We start from the raw sequence: 19,643 nt of genomic DNA, 5'->3' as shown, positions 1-19,643 counted from the left end.
CAGAACCACTGAACTATATTTTTCAAAGATCCTGGAGCACTGGGGAACTACCAGAGGACTGGAAGAAAGCTGATGTAGTTCCCATCTTCAAAAAAGGGAAAAAATAGATCCAGGAAACTTCAGACCTATCAGCCTGACCTCAATACCTGGGAAGATTCTGGAAAAGATAATCAAACAACAAATCAGTGAACACCTTGATGCAAACAAAGTCATCACTAAAAGTCAACATGGGTTTGTCAAAAACAGATCGTGCCAGACAAACCTTATTGCATTCTTTGACCAAGTGACAAAACTACTAGACCAGAGGAATGCTGTAGATATAATTTACTTGGACTTCAGTAAGGCATTTGATAAAGTAGATCACAACCTACTACTTGATAAGATAGAAAATTGTGGGTTAGATAGCATCACCACCAGATGGATTCATAGCTGGCTGATAGGCCGTACTCAGTGTGTGGTCCTCAATGGAACTGCATCTACAGTACATGGAGGGAAGTGTGTAGTGGGGTGCCCCAGGGCTCTGTTCTGGGCCCAGTGCTCTTCAATATCTTCATTAACGATTTGGATGAGGGGATAGATGGGGAACTCATCAAATTTGCAGACGACACCAAGCTGGCAGGAATAGCCAATACTCCAGAAGATAGGCTTAAAATACAGGAGGATCTGGACAGACTCGAACACTGGGCGCTATCTAACAAAATGAAATTCAATGGTGAAAAAAGTAAGGTTCTACATTTAGGCAGGAAAAATCAAATGCACAGGTAGAGTATAGGTGGTACCTTGTTCAATAGTAGTAACTGTGAGAGGGATCTCGGAGTCCTAGTAGACAATCACTTCAATATGAGCCAACAGTGTGCTGCAGCTGCCAAAAAAGCCAACACAGTGCTAGGCTGCATTAACAGAGGGATACAATCAAGATCAAGTGAAGTACTAATACCACTTTACAATGCTTTGGTAAGGCCACACCTGGAATACTGCATCCAGTTTTGGTCACCACAATGTAAAAAAGATGTCAAGACTCTAGAAAGGGTACAGAGAAGAGCAACAAAGATGATTAGGGGACTGGAGGCTAAAACATATAGGGAACAGTTGCTGGAATTGGGTATGTGTACTTTAACGAAGAGAAAGGGTGAGGGGTGACATGATAGCAGTGTTCCAATATCTCAGGGGCTGCCACAAAGAAGAGGGAGTCAAGTTATTCTCCAAAGGACCTGAAAGCAGGACAAGAAGCAATGGATGGAAACTAGTCAAGGAGAGAAGCAACCTAGAACTAAGGAGAAACTTCCTGACAGTTAGAACAATTAACCAGTGGAACAACCTGCCTCTAGAAGTGGTGAATGCTCCAACACTGGTAGTTTTTAAGAAGAGACTGGACAGCCATTTGTCTGAAATGTTATAGGGTTTCCTGCCTGAGCAGGGGGTTGGACTAGATGACCTCCAAGGTCCCTTCCAACTGATGATGATGATGATGATGATGATGATGATGATGAATGAGATTCTGGTAGATTTACAATGATATGTGTAGCACTTTATTTATGCAGACACCTGTTCATCATCAACTTTTTCATATTTGATTTTAGTCGTTGAACAGCAATCTTGTAGGAGTAGCTTATATCCACTGCTCATGTGGTCTGAATCTTAAGTGCTGTTCTTTGGGTTACAGGCTAATATTCCAATTGGCAGAACTATGAGCTATTTAACAGCCTGCATCACCGTTACTAATAAAACAAGCCAAGTCTAGCTGGTGGCAGTATCTAACCCAACTTTGCTAATCTTGAAAAATTAAGCAGGCTGGACCTGGCTACTCCTTGGATGGGAATTCAGGTCTTTAGGTGACACTAGAAAGCTGAAAACCCTTAGAGTAAATCCATATAGAAAGCTACTTCTATATAGTCCCTGAGAAAACTATATGGGGAGGAGAATGTGAAATTACCAAAGACAAGCTCAATTTGAAAACTACCTAATTCTGCCCACTGTCAGCAGTTCAATTATCACCAGCTCAAGGTTGACTGAGCTTTCCATTGTTCTGAGGTCAGTAAAAGGAGGACCCAGATTATTGCGGCAATATGCTGACACTGTGAACTGCTTAGAGAGGGCTGGAAAGCATAATGAAGTGGTATATAAGTCAGAGTCAGGGGTCTTCAGACTTGGCTGAGGAATTCTGGGAGTTGAAGTCCACAAGTCATAAAAGGGCCACATTTGAAAACCCCTGGTCTAAGTGCTATTGCTATTGCTTTACAACCTGTGAACTTCAACTCCTTGAATTCCTGAGCTAGCATGCCTACCCCTGCCTTAAAGCAAACCTTAATTTTCAAATATTTTCATATGAAATAGAATCATATAAATTATGAACTGAAGATGCCAGTGTATTGCTTCATGATTCTACCACTTGAAGAAAAGAATGATGTAACAGAATACTCTTGAATATTTCTATTTAAGTTGTAATGGCAAATACTATACAAGCTATGTAAAATATCTACTGCCACTGCCATAGACCATTAAAAACACTAAAGAAGTAGCAAAGTGAGAGAATAACTTGGATTATTCCATGTGTTCAGACATGATTTGATTAACTATAGTTTGTTGAATAAGCCATACTTAACACAGTCAATAACAAACAAACCACATTGTGACTGAATGCAATCTGCAAACCTAATCAATCAAGCGAACCATTTATATTTTGTTTGCATTTGATATATAAACTAGGAATTATTCTTTATTCAGTTTCTACTGAATGAAATGCATTCAATATTAATCTTTATGTGGAGACTAAATTAATATTTAATCGGTGGCTATTTGGCCACTGATCAACCAGACTGTAAGGGAAACCTGATTACAATTTCTTTTTTCTGAAGAGAAATTAAAGTATTTATCCACATTTCCTTTCACCAAAAATATTTCCTAAAGTTACTGTTCTTATTTTCTTCCTCTCTGCCTTTTCTTTTGAAATAACCGAATGTAGATGAGGCAAGCAAAATGAGTTGATGACACAAAGTGTAGGAGAATTATGGACTGTGAATGTGGTTCATGAGCATTTTTTTAAAATTTACATTTTCATTCATTTCCTGGCAGATGGCAGCAAGTCATCTGCAACTATGAGTATCTCTTCGAAGGGAGGAAAGTAAACCCCTCCCTGCTAGCAGCTGACTGCCCCTGGGGAAGGAAGACTTTGCTCTTATTTTACTATACATATATTCAAAGCAAACCTCTCAACCTAATATTTATACAGTTTGGGCCAGACCCATCAGTTGCTGAAAGAGAAGAACCAGAGTAGATCAAGGGAAAGGAGAATCTAGTTTCCTATTGCTGCCTTTGATAAGTGCTCCCTCTAGTATATTTTACAGCATTTTAGATTCTGCATCTTTAATATAAAAATACTTCCATGTATCCCTGCGGCATATGACACTGCATTTTATAATTCCATGATGGGGACCTTTTCCTGCACATGTAAAGTATCACAGAATGGCTAGTCAGGGTTGAATCTGGTGTGATCATCTTAAGAAATCCCATTGAGATTTACCCCTTATGAGATTTACAAAATACAAACTAGATTTGTGTTTTTCAACTCAGCAACTTTAAGGTGTGTTGACTTCAACTCCCAGAATTCCCCAGCCAGCACTGAACTCCACACATCTTAAAGTTGCTGAGGTTGAAAAAACTCTAAACTAGATGAGCTCCACCTCTGTAACAGCCCCCTTTCCCTCAAAGGTGTACGCTGTCTAATGTTGATAATATTCTGTAAGCTTATATTATTCCAGTCTTGACTCCTAGAGGTCCTGAGTGGGGCATTCATCCCTACCTTTAAGTTTGGGATTTTATGCTTATATCCTTTTTAATTTTCTGTATTGCTGTATGCCTAGAATTCTTTAGGATCGAGTATATCATAAGCATTGCAAATAAATAAATGGAAACAAATGATACTTACATAGTTATAACTAGATTTACAACAAATAAGAAACCATTAGTGAGATCTTTTCTGCAAGGGGAATTGTAACTCACTGTATACGCTCTCCTCTAATATCAGAAACGGGACTCAATGAAAATCCTAGAGTAGCTTCAGTGGTGGGATTCAAATATGTGAACAACCAGTTCTCTATTCTGGGCCTGGGCAACAAAAAATTAGCTACCGGTTCTGCCAAAGTGGTGCGAACCAGCTGAATCCTACCATTGAATACCTTTCATAAGCAAGGAGCCCTAGGTTCAAAGCCACATTTAATAGTACGTTCATTGAAGAGACTCTGAGACAATGTTAGAAACCTCCAATGCCTGAGTTGATTTGTATGGGGAATTTTATTCAAAAACTCAATGATCACTAACTTGCCTGAAGTCCTTGTCACTGTTCACTGAAACCTAATGAATTACTAATTAAAGCATCTCCTCATTAAAGTTCACATGCATCTGTTCATGTTCTTGATTCTCTGAAGTTGCACTATTTGTATGGTGGACCTCTTAAGCAAATAAGCTAGAGCTGATGGCCTGCTGAAGATGCCAACTGCTTCTGGATGTTCTGAGACGTTCCTTCTCCACAGTGGAGAAGGAGAGGAATTTCACTTTGCCTAATGACTACCAGGCAAGTAGCCACTTAGAAATGAGAACCCTCAATAGTTGTTGATCTGCACATCCTTAACTCTGAATGTTATTTGTTTTGTACACTATGGTAAATGGGCTAGAGAGATCTGTTGTACTTACAGCTCTTAAATATATCAAGATGACTAAGAAGAATGAAATATATAGACCTACTTCAGTCACATCATGTTTCCACCTTAATAATAAACTGGCAAAAAGAGAACTCAATGTATACCTAAATAACAAATTGCTCCCATATGAGGCAACTCCAAAATATCTGGGGGTCACCTTATACAGGACCCTGTCTTTTAAAAAACATATTCAGAATATGGCTGCCAAAGTTAACAGCAGAAACAACATTCTGCAAAAACTATGCAGAACAACTTGGGGAGCTTCAGCTCCAACTCTTCGTTGCGCAGCCCTTGGGCTTTGCTACTCTGTAGCGGAATACTGCGCACCTGTATGGATAAACAGCTCACATACAAGACTTGTTGATGTTCAACTCAACCATACGATGAGATTAATTAGTGGGTGCATAAAATCTACACCTATTCACTGGCTGCCAGTTCTTAGCTGCATACTTCCCCCGCACTTACAACGACAAGAAGCTCTCATTCGGGAGTATAGTAAGATCCTGCTAAACTCCTCTCTACCCATTCATGCTTATACCTCTGATCTCTTAAAATGTCGATTAAAGTCAAGAAATCCACCACTCCTCACAGCGCTTAAGCTGCTGGCCGAACATCAGAGCACTATACAAAAGTGGATGGAAGCATGGAGTAGCTATACCTCCCAAGATATTTCTGAGCATATTAATCCTAATACTATACCTCCAGGATTTAATCTACCCCGACACATATGGGTGACATACAATAGAATTAGAATGACTCATGGGGTATGTGCCGATTCTCTGTATAAATGGGGAAAGACACCTTCAGCACAATGTGATTGTGGGGCTCCCCGACAGACTATCCAACATACAGTATAGTTAGGGAATGCACTAATAGAAGATACCCAGGAGATTTTAAGGACTTCCTCTGCGTAACAACGGCAGCTACTGACTGGATCTCCAAACTCGACATTAAACTCTGAAATGTTATTTCTGTTTTCCTCTTAGGTTTTATAATTGCTTCTTTTTTAAAAAAAATTGTTTTAACTGTTCTAACTTGTAAATATGAAGTGCTTTTAATTCTGTGTGTGACCAGCCATACGCTAAATAAATAAATAGGGAGGAAGATAGATAGGGAGGTGGGGAGATAGATACACAGTCAGAGAGAGAGATGTAATATTATTTTGATAAGTTTATTTTTTATATATATAAAACGTATTTTTATTTTCTTCCCAGTGAAAATTGCAGATACACGGTATTTCCAACAAAGAACATTATAGACATGGATAAAAAGCAGCAAATAGTAAAAAAGGAGTTTGGGAAGAGATTCTCCCTGGATAGCAGACTCATGGTGAGCATAAAAATATTTCTGTGCTTCTAGATTTGTCTGTGTGTATGTCTGTGTGTGCTAATGGCTCAGCTTTTTCAAAATTTATATAATGTTAGTAAATTGAATACATATTGACATCTTAAGTCGCATTGATTTTAGGGAGTCTAATCCTAAACTCAGCAATGTGCTACCTGTGGTGCCTCTGCCCTTAAATACTATTCCCCAAAGCATATTTAAAAAAAATCAAAACAATTGCTGGATGGAATATCAGAAGATCACTTAATCTCATGAGATCCCATGGTAGGCCAGTATGCTATACTGAGATTGCTAAACCCATGAGATTTAGCAGCTTCACAACATCTCAGTAAATTAGTTAATTGTTTAGTTACTTTTTTAAAGACATGTTTGTTTTTAATGTTCTGTGCAAAGTTCCTAGGTAACATCTCCCACTTGAAAAATTGCTCACTCCCAGTTCATGACTCTGTTCCATCCTACTGTGCAGAGAAATTGCAAGAGATGGTTGCTGACCTACATTGAAGTAGATATTAATGCATATTGTGCAATTCAGCTGTGAATGGTGCTAATAATGATGCTCTAAATCAGCATTTCAAGAGAAAAAAATCATGCTTTGTTCAATGACATTGTATCAACCTGCAGTAAAAAAATGAAGGGTACCTTTTTATTCATAAAGAAAGATATGGATAATCTTTGATATTGGCTGCCTTTTGCTGGCAAACTTGGGCCGGGTCATTTTATGGGAGAATGACTCTGTATATGTCAATAATGAATTTGATAGTGGAGGACAAAAGTGGAATCTAAAATCTTATTTAGTGAATTCAGTGTGCTTCACACATGATAAGGCATGTGCAGTGGACCTGTGAATAGCTTGCTGCTTTCTACTGTATATTTGCTTAGCAACAATTCTATTTGTGGTCTCCTGTGATGCTCTCTGAGTTAGCACTGATGATGTTACCTTGTTGACTAATGAAGCTTCTGCAAGAAGACAACCAAGCTTAGAAGGGACACCAGGCAACCCTACAATTCAACCCTGAGTTACAAATATTCTCTTTTATTAATTCTATTGTGTTCAGTATCTACACCAGGGGTCTTCAAACTTGGCCCTTTTATGACTCGTGGACTTCAACTCCCACAATTCCTCAGCCAGGCACAAGTTTGAAGACCCCTGATCTACACAGAGGTTAGTCTGAATGGTCTTTGGTGTTAAGTCAGTAGTGTAGTTCTGTTGAATGCTGAAACTCCCTCACTCATTATCTAAATGAGATATATTTAAGCTATGCCTCACCCTGCAAGCATATACATGTTTCTACATTGCTGCTTAAAAGAAACATCCATTTGCACATAATCATTGTCAAACTCTGAAGCAAATGGAGAAACATCCCTTTGAGTTGTCAGCACATCCAATCTCAAGGTGTTTTCCAAAAAAGTTCACAATATTTGGGGGGGGGGGAATGGGAGTGGGAGAGCCCTGGGAAACTTGCCCAGTGCTTTGAGGCACACTTTTAAATTAATGGGTTCCTTAACAGACAGGAGGAAAAAATATATGCAAAATTCCTTTTAAGTCATGTCATGTGAGTGTTCTTTGGAAGAGCATTCAAGGTGGAGCTGGATGTTATCACAATGCTCCTGAGAATTGCAGCACGTTCTGACATTTTTCTTGCTCGATGTAATGGCTGGAATATGGATAACACTGTTGAATGTATTGTCAGCAGAGCAAGCTTCAGCCAAGTTAGTGGGATGCACCTGAATCTAAAGAAAGAGGAGTGGGGCAATAAGAAAACTTCGAATCCCCAGCAATCCCGCACAGCTTCCTTCATATTTGGGGAAGTGCAGCCCAGTTCTACTTGCACTGGGAATTGGTTGGCTTCCAAAAAGCAACAGTAGAGTCTTTTCCTTTAAAAAAATAAAAAATAAAAAAGTCGGTCTCTCAAGGTCAGTGTTTCATATCACAGCTGGCACGTGGAGTGAATTTTCAAAGCACAAATGTGGGAAGGTCATATGAAACTTTTTGCTGGTGGTGAAATCCTTGTCAGTATGGAAAGGAGAGGTGACAATCCAGGGTGTCTCCTTTCTGCATCAGAAATAGAACCGTTCCAGCAGGATGAACTTTCTGCCTTTCGGTCTCAGTCAACACAATCTACACATACACACGCAAACATATTTTTCCCCAACGAGACTGATTTTGGTCCCAGAAAAAAAAAAGTTGGTCAGCACCAGCATCATAAGTAGTTCCAGTCTTGGCCTAAAGGAAGATCTCTGGAATTAACAGCAGCAGCAACATCATAGGAGAGTAGATAGGGATTTTTTTTCCCACCTCCTCGGGGCTTCTTTCTACTGAGATATTTTAATAAGTGAATGCTTGCTTTCAAAAGCAGAGAAATTCAGAGCAGAAAAATTAAGAACACAACGAGGTGACATGCTGATCTTGCTTGGGTGCACAAAGGATGATTGCTCAGTCAGCTTTCTACCTAGCTTTGGCAATGTGTATTGTAGAATGGGAGAGAAAGCTGTATAGTCACATTATTAATATATCAATACATTTTATTGATATTATTATTAATACATTTGTTTATATGTTTAGAAATTGCCTGACTTCCTAAGAGTCTTGATGACTTACAGCATGAAAAGCAACAAACAATAGAACAGTAAAAACAAAATTAAAGAAAGTGTACTTCTTAAGTCCCAACTGATGGCATTGTTTAATGAGAAGGATTAATACCGTAGACCTGATGGGCTCCCTCTTTGCCTAATCATAGAAGGGATAGGTGCTTCATCAAATAGTCAGATCCTATGACATGAAAGTCTTTATATGTTGCAACCAGCATCTTTAATTGTTCCTGGAAGCTAACTGGCAGCCAATACATCTTCTACAACAGTGGTGTCATGTGGGCATATTTAGGCATGCCCATTATTGTACTGCCTACCCTGCCACATTCAGTAGCTTCCAACTGTTCTTCAAGTTCAGGCTTATAGAGACCACATTGTAATAGTCCTCTCTAAAGATAACCAAGCACACAAGACTCTTTGGAGGGCCTCTTGGTCCAATAGCAGACAGAGCTGGTGCACTAGATGCACTGATATTGCTTAGTTTAATCATGAAATGACTGCAAAAAAACCACAAAAAACTACCAAGCTCACAGAGCATCAAGGACCTCATGGCACTAGATGAATCTGTGTGAAGGCCGTCTTGGCTACTACTGTCAATTGCTTTTGAGCAGGACCTCAAAACTCTCCTAGATGGTGTGCTGATTTTCAATGGGGAAATGCTATCTCATCCAAGACTACAGACACTGTAGAAAGTTCCCAGGGTTGAAAAGGCCAAATACCTCTAGACAGTTGCTCTTGTCAGGATTGAGTTGTGTCTATTCATCCCCATCCAATCTCTGAAAGCTTACTGATACTGGGACAAGGTATCAACAGCATGCTTTGGGCAGTTGGGGGTCAGGATATATAACTGAATATCATCAAAATACTGGAACCTGAACTGATAGATGACCTCCATCAGTGGTTTCATGTAGATTGTAAATGGAAGGGGTAAGACCAACAAGCTCTGCATATCTTAGGCACTGCACAAGTGAAGGCTTGCTGGCTCAGCCTCTTTCCCCCTGTGATCTTTCCCCTCAACTGGAACCGACCAGAGAATCGTTGCTACATGGAATCTTCCACTCTCAATCACCAAAATCATTGGTTCAGAAAGATGCTATGATCAAAAGCTGCCAAGAGACCAAGGAGAACCAGGATAGATTCACAACCCCATTTTAATTTCACCAAAGGCCATTGACAAGCCAAATCGGTGTCATTTCCATATTGTGCCCTGGTCTAAAACCTGAAGGAAGGGTCTAGAACAGGGGTGTTAAACTCAATTTCATCAAGGGCCGCATCAGCACTGCGGTTGCCCTCAGGGGGCCGGGTGGGTATGGCCAGGGTGGACGTAGCCTACTGGGTGGACGTGGCTAGAGTGTGTATGGCCTACTGGGTGGGCGTGGCCAGCTCTACATCGTTCGCATCAAGGGTGCCTATGGGGGCCTGGGCAGGAGTGGGACAGATCTGAGGGTCTCTGGCAGAAGGAGAGTCTCTGGGCCAGGGCCAAGGCAGTGGGGGCCATTCCCTCACTGTTTCCAGGATGGCTTCACGGGTCACATGAAACCACTTCGCGGGCCGGATCTGGCCCCCAGGCCTTGTGTTTGACATGTCTGGTCTAGAATAATCCATTTCCTCCATGATTCACTGGAATTGCAGTTCAATCACCTTCTCAACCATCTTCCCTAAAAAGAAGGGGTTGGAGAATGGACAAATTCTTTTCTATTGTTTTTTCCCCTCCCCCTCTTTTTCACTCTCACCACCACCACATAAACAATTTAAGCTACTCCTGCAGACACACATTTTTCCACACCCCATCCATACTCTATCCCTTCTTTTACTCGCTTTCCTATTATACAATTTGTTTAAATACAATTTATCCTCATTGTGTTTTTAACACAATTGCCTCTAGAATATAGTATTTGAAAACATACTTTTCTAGCTGAGAACAGATGGCAGCTGACTCCTCTGCTTGCATTATCTGTATTGTAATACTTCAGTGAATTGCAGTATTTCAGGATAAAAGAAACTCAGGACAGATTTTTATATCCCTAGTGGAATTCAGTAAGTGGGGAAAAAATGTCTCCAGCATGCCATTACAGGCATATTCAACTGCCTTTTTTTGCTCTCAACCCGAACAGTGCATATTTTCCCCCTTGAATATAGAACATATTAACGTAAAACCATCTTTAATCCATCCTTTTTTTTTCTGAGTGGTTATTAGCCTTGAGATCCAGAATGTAGTTGGACCATTGGTAACCTCTGTCATTGTCCTCAGGGGTTCCAGTCAAGTATAATGGAAGTTGTGGTCAACTTATTTTTGGAACCATTCTCACATCTCTTCTGCATTGATAAAGGCTTTCTGTTCAATGTGTCTGATATGAGGCATTCATTGAAATTAGCGGGAGGGTAACAAAGTGCATTTCTAGTTCTAAAGTTGTAGTTAAAAGCATGACTTCATAAAGTCTGGCTCCATATATTATTTTAGAAAAGGGCCCTCGCTCCCCATCAGAATGGGGTTTTAAAAATAGCCTCCCTACGGGTATGTAAACTTTTTCATCCTCTGCTTTTACATTTGCATGAAAAGTATGACAGCACTGTGAATTATAACTTAGATGCAAACTGGGTTTGTTAGATAATTAGCTTAGATACTGCCTTTCTGATTACCTTGAATAAAGAGCCTTCACTTCAGAAGTTCTAAGCAGAGGATAATCATCAAGATCTGTTTTAATTGTTTGCATTTTAATAGCTTAGAATGCCATTTCTTAAGAAGGGTTCAGTTTAAAATGCCCAAGGTTGTTTAAATGACAATTGCCGTTTCATATTTGAAGGGTGTAAGGAATGGATGGATGCTGTTGAAACTACCATCTGAAAAGATTTTAAGCTTTTTCAAATATGAAAAGCCCCTTGGCCAGTATGTGCAAAGCAGAAAAAAGTATTAGATAATATCACAACTGATGTGAGGAAATGCAACTTTTAACACATTCTAAGGTTATGAAAATAATGAAAGGCTCACCAGTAACAGAGCCCTTTGCATGACCTAAAACTGTGGCATTGTCTCCAGGACATCTTTTTGATCAGAAGAAGTCAATTCTTCAAACTGTGCTTTTTAACCAGAATAATTTCCAGGCTGGTTTGAGAAACTGCTTTAGATTGTCACTTACAACTGTGATATCATTTAACTGAGCAGCTGTCTTTGGAATGTTTCATCTTTATAAGTACCTGACCAACTGACTTTATAAAATGGATGTTTTAATAGGAGGCTTTCAGTTTTCAAAAGCCAAGAGCAATGAATTGTTTCTTAGGAGGCTGGTAGCCCAGGCTGTCACCTTTTCAGCGCTGAGTTACATGCCAGCTGTGACTTGCAACCAGATTTAATTTAAGCAAAGTACCTGTGAAATTTCTTATTCACAGCAAAAAAACTGGGGAAAGACATCTTGATACCAGAACCTTAATGTCTCTAAATTCTCCCTAGACCACATGTCTTTTTTAGTCCTCATTAAATTAGCTCCTCAGGACCAGAGCTACACAGTTCGTCACACATCATTACAAGGTACGTAGAAAAATTTGCCCGGTTCTGTTTGGCATCAATCAGGGACAGAGTACTGGCAGCTTGTTATCAGAACACAGTTTGAAATTGGTGCTTCCAGGACCAGATCACCTCCAACTTCCAGTTTGATACCTCTGACTTCAGGCTTCTCAATCAGCTGCATTGATTTGGTTCACTTCAGACTACTTGGGCATGGCACTGATGCCTGAATCACTTTCACAGCAGCCTCATGTCTCTGTCTATTACTGCCCTTTGACTCTCAGTTCATTAGTTACCTTGCTCTCATGGACTAGAGGGTGTTTGGGAAAGTCCTGATAAAGATACTATATGAGGCTACAGATCTCCTGCTATGAAATGCCAGAACTTCCTTGCTGCTTCTCTTGCCCTCATCAGCATTCACTGCTTTCCCAGCTCTTCTTCATCCTCAAATGATTAGTCCTCATCATGACACCTTTCATACAAACAATAGAAGATTTAATATGACATGAATGTTGTGGACTAGAACCCTCTTAATAAACTTCATTGCCCAGTAGGCAATTTCCATAGTTTCTGTGCACTTCTTTGACAAAACAGGTTAAATCCTGCCAGGAGAACACTATGTTATCTACGCCTGGCTGGAGTCCAAAGAAGTCAGGGGAGATAATCCTCTCCAGTTGACAAAACAAGAGCCGTATTAAATTTACTACAGTTCTGTGCTTGGTATGGCTAGATGCCACAGAATCACTACACACACACAGGTGTAAGAGATGACCAGGCTGAGCCTGAGGGAGGGGTCAAACGTGACATCAGTGAGTCCCTGTGCACCAAGAAGAGATCTAAGTCTAGCTCACTTTGAATGCCTTTCTTATCTCCTGCTAATTTCCTTTGACAGTTAGTAGTTCAGATTCTTCACAGTTCAAATTAAGTCTACAGAGCTTAATCTTGCAATAAATCTTTATCCTGATTTGAATTGCCTGAATTTCCTGATTTCCACAGTGCTTGACAACAGGTTACACTAAGGTAGAATCTGGGCACAGAGTGAAGTATGGGTAGTCTTCGAGTTATGAACATAGTTGAACCCAAAATTTCCATTGCTAAGCAAGACAATTGTTAAATGAATTTTGCTCCATTTTAGGGTCTTCCTTGCCACCGTTGTTAAGTGAATCACTGCAGTTGTTAAGTTAGTAACAGTGAATCTGGCTTTCCCGTTAATCTGCTTGTCAGAAAGTCACAAAAGGTGATCACATGATCCCAGGACCCTGCAACTGTCATAGATACACGACAGTTGCCAAGCATCCGAATTCTGATCTTGTTACCATGGGGATGCTGTGAAGTTTGTAAGTGTGAAAACTTTTTGCAGTGCCATTGTAACTTTGAACAGTCACTAAATGAATGGTTCCAAGTCAAGGACTATCTGTATTTATTTAAAAACCATTACCATTGTCTATGTGTGTATGCTCAGAAGGTACAACATGTAGCTCTTTATTTGGAGGTTGAAACTTTCTGATTTCAATTACTCTCATCTCTCATCCCATTGCTTTAGGTTGTCAAAGCTAATACAGATTGAATTAGCCACATCTGGAGAGCCACATGCTGCCCATTCCTGATATATGTTTCTAAAAATTGCCTAAATATCTTTTCCCAATTTATTTTTAAGGGTATATCTCTGCTGACTTTTAAAACTTGAATCATTTTGTGTGGCTCTGAAGGAATCTAATGCAGCATGGAAAGGCAGTGACTGAAAAGATAATAGTAAAGGTAAAGGTTCCCCCGCACATGCGTGCTAGTCGTTTCCGACTCTAGGGGCTGGTGCTCATCTCCGTTTCAAAGCCGAAGAGCCAGCGCTTGTCCGAGGACATCTCCGTGGTCATGTGGCCAGCATGACTAGATGCCAAAGGTGCACGGAACGCTGTTACCTACCCACCGGAGTGGTCCCTATTTTTCTACTTGCATTTTTACGTGCTTTCGAACTGCTAGGTTGGCAGAAGCTGGGATGAGTAACAGGCGCTCACTCTGTTACGCGGCACTCGGGATTCGACCCGCCAAACTGCCGACCTTCCGATCGACAAGCTCAGCGTCCTAACCCACTGAGCCACCGCGTCCCTTTGAAAAGATAATATTAAAAGTTTTATCTGATGCTTATAGAAATGCATATATTCCTATATAAAAGGATTTGGGGTCAAAATTTAAAGTCTTATTTCCATATAGCCAGTGTTGGCTTTAGTAGGATCTTCACAAGATTTTCTCAGTATCACTTGGGTCACACATCTCTCTTTCTCTGAGCTTATACCACACTGAAAGCCAGGGATAAGGAAAATGTATTTCCTGCCACTTCTTGCTTGAGGTGGACAGGTGAGTATGAAGAGAGTGCAAAGAGTAGGGAGAATACCAGCAGCCTGGCTTTTTACAGCTAACCTTCTACTTTGTATAGGTCACTAAGAGGTACCCAAAATGGACAAGGCCCAGTTTCAGACCTGAGCATTTATCTTTAGAGGTTCTAACAATAAGAGCTCCTGCAGAAGAAAGACTCATGGGGTAAAATGTACTGTATGGTCTTGGGGTAATGAAAGACCTTTAAATAAATAATTTTGTGTCCAGCTAGTTTTATGACCCCTTCTTTAATGTTGGCAATTTCGCAGGTCAAGGTAATGCTGAAAACAATTAAGTCTTGTTCCCAAGCTTGTAAAATAATCCATTTTAAAGAGGGGAAAGAATGTAGCCTTTCTCTTTAATTAGCATTGTATCATGGAATTTGAAGAGAAAAGCAAATATGCATTTTTTTTTCTCGGGGTGGAAGGTATGGTTCTCCCAGCAGGCAAATCAAGCTTACTAGATCTCCTATGTCAGACATGTCAAACACAAGGCCCGGGGGCCAGATCCAGCCCACGAAGTGGTTTCATGTGGCCCACGAAGCCATCCTGGAAACAGTGAGGGAACGGCCCCCACTGCCTTGGCCCTGGCCCAGAGACCATCCTTCTGCCAGAGACCCTCAGATTTGTCCCACTCCTGCCCAGGCCCCCATAGGCACCCTTGATGCGAACGATGTAGAGCTGGCCACGCCCACCCAGTAGGCCATATGCACTCTAGCCACGCCCACCCAGTAGGCCACGCCCACCCTGGCCATACCCACACGGCCCCCTGAGGGCAACCGCAATGCTGATGCGGCCCTCAATGAAATTGAGTTTGACACCCCTGTCCTATGTATTGGGAAGAAAGAGAAGGGAGACCTGTGTATGCAAAATAGAAATGCTTAACCTTTTGCACGAATTGCCTTGTTGATGTTATCATTCCTACAAATCAACCTTTGGGCCTTGGACTTGAAGCATCTATTTGTCAATCCATGAAATCTATAAAACCTTAAGAAACCCCCCCTTGGAATAAAATTTGATTTATGACCTCACAGTGTGTTTGTAAGTTTGGACGTTTCTCCTCTGGCTAGCCACTCAAACTCAATAGGCCATGATTGCTGTTAGGATGAAATATCTATCACTGCCCTGAAACATTTGTCTCCTTGCCATGTGTATAATATTCAATAGCATAAACAGGAGCTTTCAGTAATACATGCAGTGGCTACGTTTTCTGCTTTAGTTTCAGCAAATGTGAATAATTCCCAAACAGAAATGAAATTGGCACCTTTGCTTTGAGAGAGACACTAATTCTGAAACTATTTACCCTCAAGGAAAATATACACCTTGAGAACCTTTTGAGAACCTCTGAATAAAATCACCTTTTGCCTTTTTTTAATGTCTACTCTATATGTGGTAGACTTTCCACCTAATATCCTTTATGGGAGTAACAAGGAAAAAACGTATTTCCATAAATTTTGTCCTCTGTGTAATAAGTATTTAGTTGCCCAGAGTGGCTTTGAATAGTGAGATGGGTGGCATATACATTTAATAAATAAATAAAGTAGTAAAACTAACAGTAATGCTGTGTTTTCCTTTTCCTTTTCCTACATCTATTTGTGGGGCCTGCAGACTGTTATTTGAGCCCACTATATAAACAGCCTTTTGGTTCTCTATATAGAAATAATTATAACTAGCATGGGTAACTTAATTTGTATTAAAAATAATGGAAGGGGAAGAATGGCTTTGATTTAATGTTATCTCATTTAATTTAGTTTTTGGTATCTTTCTTCTCATTCTTCCAGATTTGGTCACTCATAAACAGGCTGTGTTCAGCTACAAGATTCTGTGTCATTGGAGTACGATCAACCTAGCATTGAACTTATACTCATAATTTTAATTAATACACAGGAAAACAAACAAATGCCATAAAGCAAAACTTCTGAGAAACAATCTTCTTTTAAAGCATAATGGTTGACCATTATGAGAAATGATGTGTTGCCCTGTTCATTTGGATTGTATGCCTGTCTGTTTATGAATTAAACAGAGTTAACTGGAACTGGAAGACAGTGACACAGCATAGGTATGCAAAGTGATTAAATTTATGCCCTCTTGTCTTATTCTGTCTTTGCCCTGATTCTGATCACAAAAACACAGAACGGGCAGTAATATTAAGCATGCTTTTGTAAATGACATTGACTTAAAGTCAAGACTTTTTACATTATAATACTTTGTTGTCTTCAAGAATTGAACTTTTAATCTACTAAATTTTCTGACTTTGCCAATATAGACAGGGGAAGGAAGGAAGGAAGGAAGGAAGGAAGGAAGGAAGGAAGGAAGGAAGGAAGGAAGGAAGGAAGGAAGGAAGGAAGGAAGGAAGAGTTTCATGCTTCATTCTTCTAAGCCTGAGCCCCTGTTTGAATGTCTTAGGCTATAAAACAAGTACTTAAATGCATCGAGCTGGTTAGACCATGATATAAGACTGCTTTTCAATGCTGTCTATACCACTCTCCAAACTGTCTCTCCATCTCCATCTCCAGACCATTCCAAGAATGATTTGGAGTAAAAGAAAGAGCTGCATCAACCAGCACTTTCTGTAACACTTTAGCCAAGTTCATCCTAACAGATAGAGTTGAAGACATGTCACCTGTGGTTTAGAAAGAGCCTGCCAATAATCTGTCTACAAGGCAGTCACCCTGTCCTGTATCTTCAGACTCTATGAAGGTAGGTAAATTGATGCCATGCTCTACAAGAGGTGAAAATCAAGGTATCAGATGGAGGACCAGCAGCTGTAGCTGTTATTGGTGCTGCTTCTCCAAGGACAGGGGTGTCAAACTCAATTTCATTGAGGGCCGCATCAGCATTGCGGTTGCCCTCAGGGGGCCGGGTGGGTATGGCCAGGGTAGGCATGGCCTACTGGGTGGGCGTGGCTAGAGTGCGTATGGCCTACTGGGTGGGCGTGGCCAGCTCTACATCGTTCGCATCAAGGGTGCCTATGGGGGCCTGGGCAGGAGTGGGACAGATCTGAGGGTCTCTGGCAGAAGAATGGTCTCTGGGCCAGGGCCAAGGCAGTGGGGGCCGTTCCCTCACTGTTTCCAGGATGGCTTCATGGGCCACATGAAACCACTTTGTGGGCTGGATCTGGCCCCCGGGCCTTGTGTTTGACATGTCTGTCCAAGGAGAACCCAAAGGTGATTTTTCAAGAGGCAACTGGTCTTTGTTTTTCTTTGAAGATATTTCACTTCTCATCCAAGAAGCAGCTTCTTGGATGAGAAGCAAAACCTCTTCAAAGAAAAACAAGAAAGTCCAGTTGTCTCTTGAAAAAGCACCTTCGGGACAACCATGACTTGGATGACTGAGAATCTCCATAGACATTTCCAAGGAGGAGAACAAAGTAAGGAATTTGACATAAAGGATATTAATTATAGACTAGACTTTGCATTGTCATGAACTTGTTTCACAAGTATGATGTAACTTAAATATTCAGTTGAAGAGGGAAAATAATGGCAGGCAGTTACAAGTTTCTAACAACAGCCACAACAGTCCCTTTCCCCTTACTAACTCCTTCTGACAAGTGCCTCTCACAAGCCAAATATGTTACTACTCATTGTACTATGTCAGTTTGAACTACTGAATTTTTTTCTGCCTGAGTTCTCTTACTCATAAATCTCTGTATTGCTGTGAGGACCCAAAGAAACAAAGAGCCTTGTGTGAAGTGGGATCTTTAAGTTCTTCTATATTCAGCACAATTTTTTGTAATAAAAAGTCTTTCTCTAAATATTTAGCATTAGTCATGCAGACAGACGGTGACTGAACTATAGATAAGAAAGTCACATTGGAAATGAACGGTAAAGGAAGAATAATAAAAACAAAACCCACATAAACTATAAATGAATAAAAACAACCAAATTTCAAGTGAAGGATGACTTGACCAGAAGGGGAAATGTCTTGGGAACATTTTGCACACTCTTACGTTGTTTGGAGCTCATGTCTAAAAAAGGAACAGTTTTATTGCACCAAAGACAAAGCAAAAAAACCCCCCAATTATTCTAAATGCACTGTTCCCATGTGGATTTATTCAGATTTGAATCATGCCATAATAGAAGGTGTGGCATTTTACAGTTTATTCATAATTTTCCTTCTAAGATTACTATTCTTGATATGCTTTCATCATATTTCCCCAGACATTGTGTGCAAAATGAGTAACTTTTTCTTTTTGAGAGATTTGGCTACAATTGATGTTAACAACTTTAATATTTCCCTTTACCTTGCTTTTCTCAAGAAGGTACATTGGTGCATATACTTGAAATGTTTTAGTATAATCAAATTTACAGTGCTGTTTTTATATTTGAAAGACCTCGGGTATTTTGCCTATCAAAGCAACAAGAATTCTTCAGTATGATGTACACTGGAAAACAGTGTCTCATAAAATTAACATGTTTATATTAGCTTGAGTGCCATGACAGACTTTGTGCATCATAACAGTCTACATCCCCAAAATAGGCTATGTCAGGACCTATTCTGCGGAGATAAATGAATAATATAGGCACTTTAAGGCTTATAGCATTTAATAACAAAAGTTATTCTCATTGAGGTCATAACAAGGATGCTGTTGGGCCTTATGTAGGTTTGTTTAGGCACAGTCAAGCCAAGGAGGTAGGTCCCTGGATAGTGGCTGATAACCTTGGGCAGGAGAATCATACAAGCCAGCTGAGACCTATGCAAACCTGAAAGACATTCTGAAAGATTGTTCTCAATGTTTTATAGAGCTTACAGATAGCTTACTGCACCTCGTGGATGAAACAAATCCAATTAATGGGACCAACACATTAATGCAGGTGATTACAGGGAATGGCTCTGTTGGGACTTCAGAACTATGAAGACATCAAGGACTAATTCTGAAGGCAACACTTTCTGCAAATATAAAATAGAGAAAAAGTTTACACGATTTTCAAATTCAAATTCTACTTTCAGCCCATTCATACTACAGCACAGTTCTCCTTCCCTCTGATTTTAAGGACCACTGAGAAGGGTCTATCTGATCCAATATTTATCCGGACAGCCACTTGTCTGAAATGGTATAGGGTCTCCTGCTGGAGCAGGGGGCTGGACTAGAAGACCTCCAAGGTCCTTTCCAGTTCTATCAATCACCAGATGGAGTCAGAG

General features: G+C 40.3%; 1 protein-coding gene across 1 annotated transcript in view; it reads left to right on the top strand.

The window, feature by feature from the left end:
• Positions 1-5,939: 5,939 nt before the first annotated feature.
• The window catches only part of NCKAP5 (NCK associated protein 5), a 643,822-nt gene continuing 630,118 nt past the window's right edge, over positions 5,940-19,643 (top strand). The window contains exon 1 of the mRNA XM_081341973.1: positions 5,940-6,026. Within this exon, the coding sequence (XP_081198099.1) occupies positions 5,958-6,026 (69 nt within the window). The 5' untranslated portion in view covers positions 5,940-5,957. The remainder of the gene's footprint in view (positions 6,027-19,643) is intronic.

This window comes from Vipera berus, assembly GCF_964194415.1.
Source record: "Vipera berus genome assembly, chromosome: 1".
In the NCBI taxonomy this organism is placed as follows: domain Eukaryota; kingdom Metazoa; phylum Chordata; class Lepidosauria; order Squamata; family Viperidae; genus Vipera; species Vipera berus.
The sequence above is the reverse complement of the archived record's forward strand: the minus strand, read 5'-3'. Positions and strand labels throughout refer to the sequence as shown.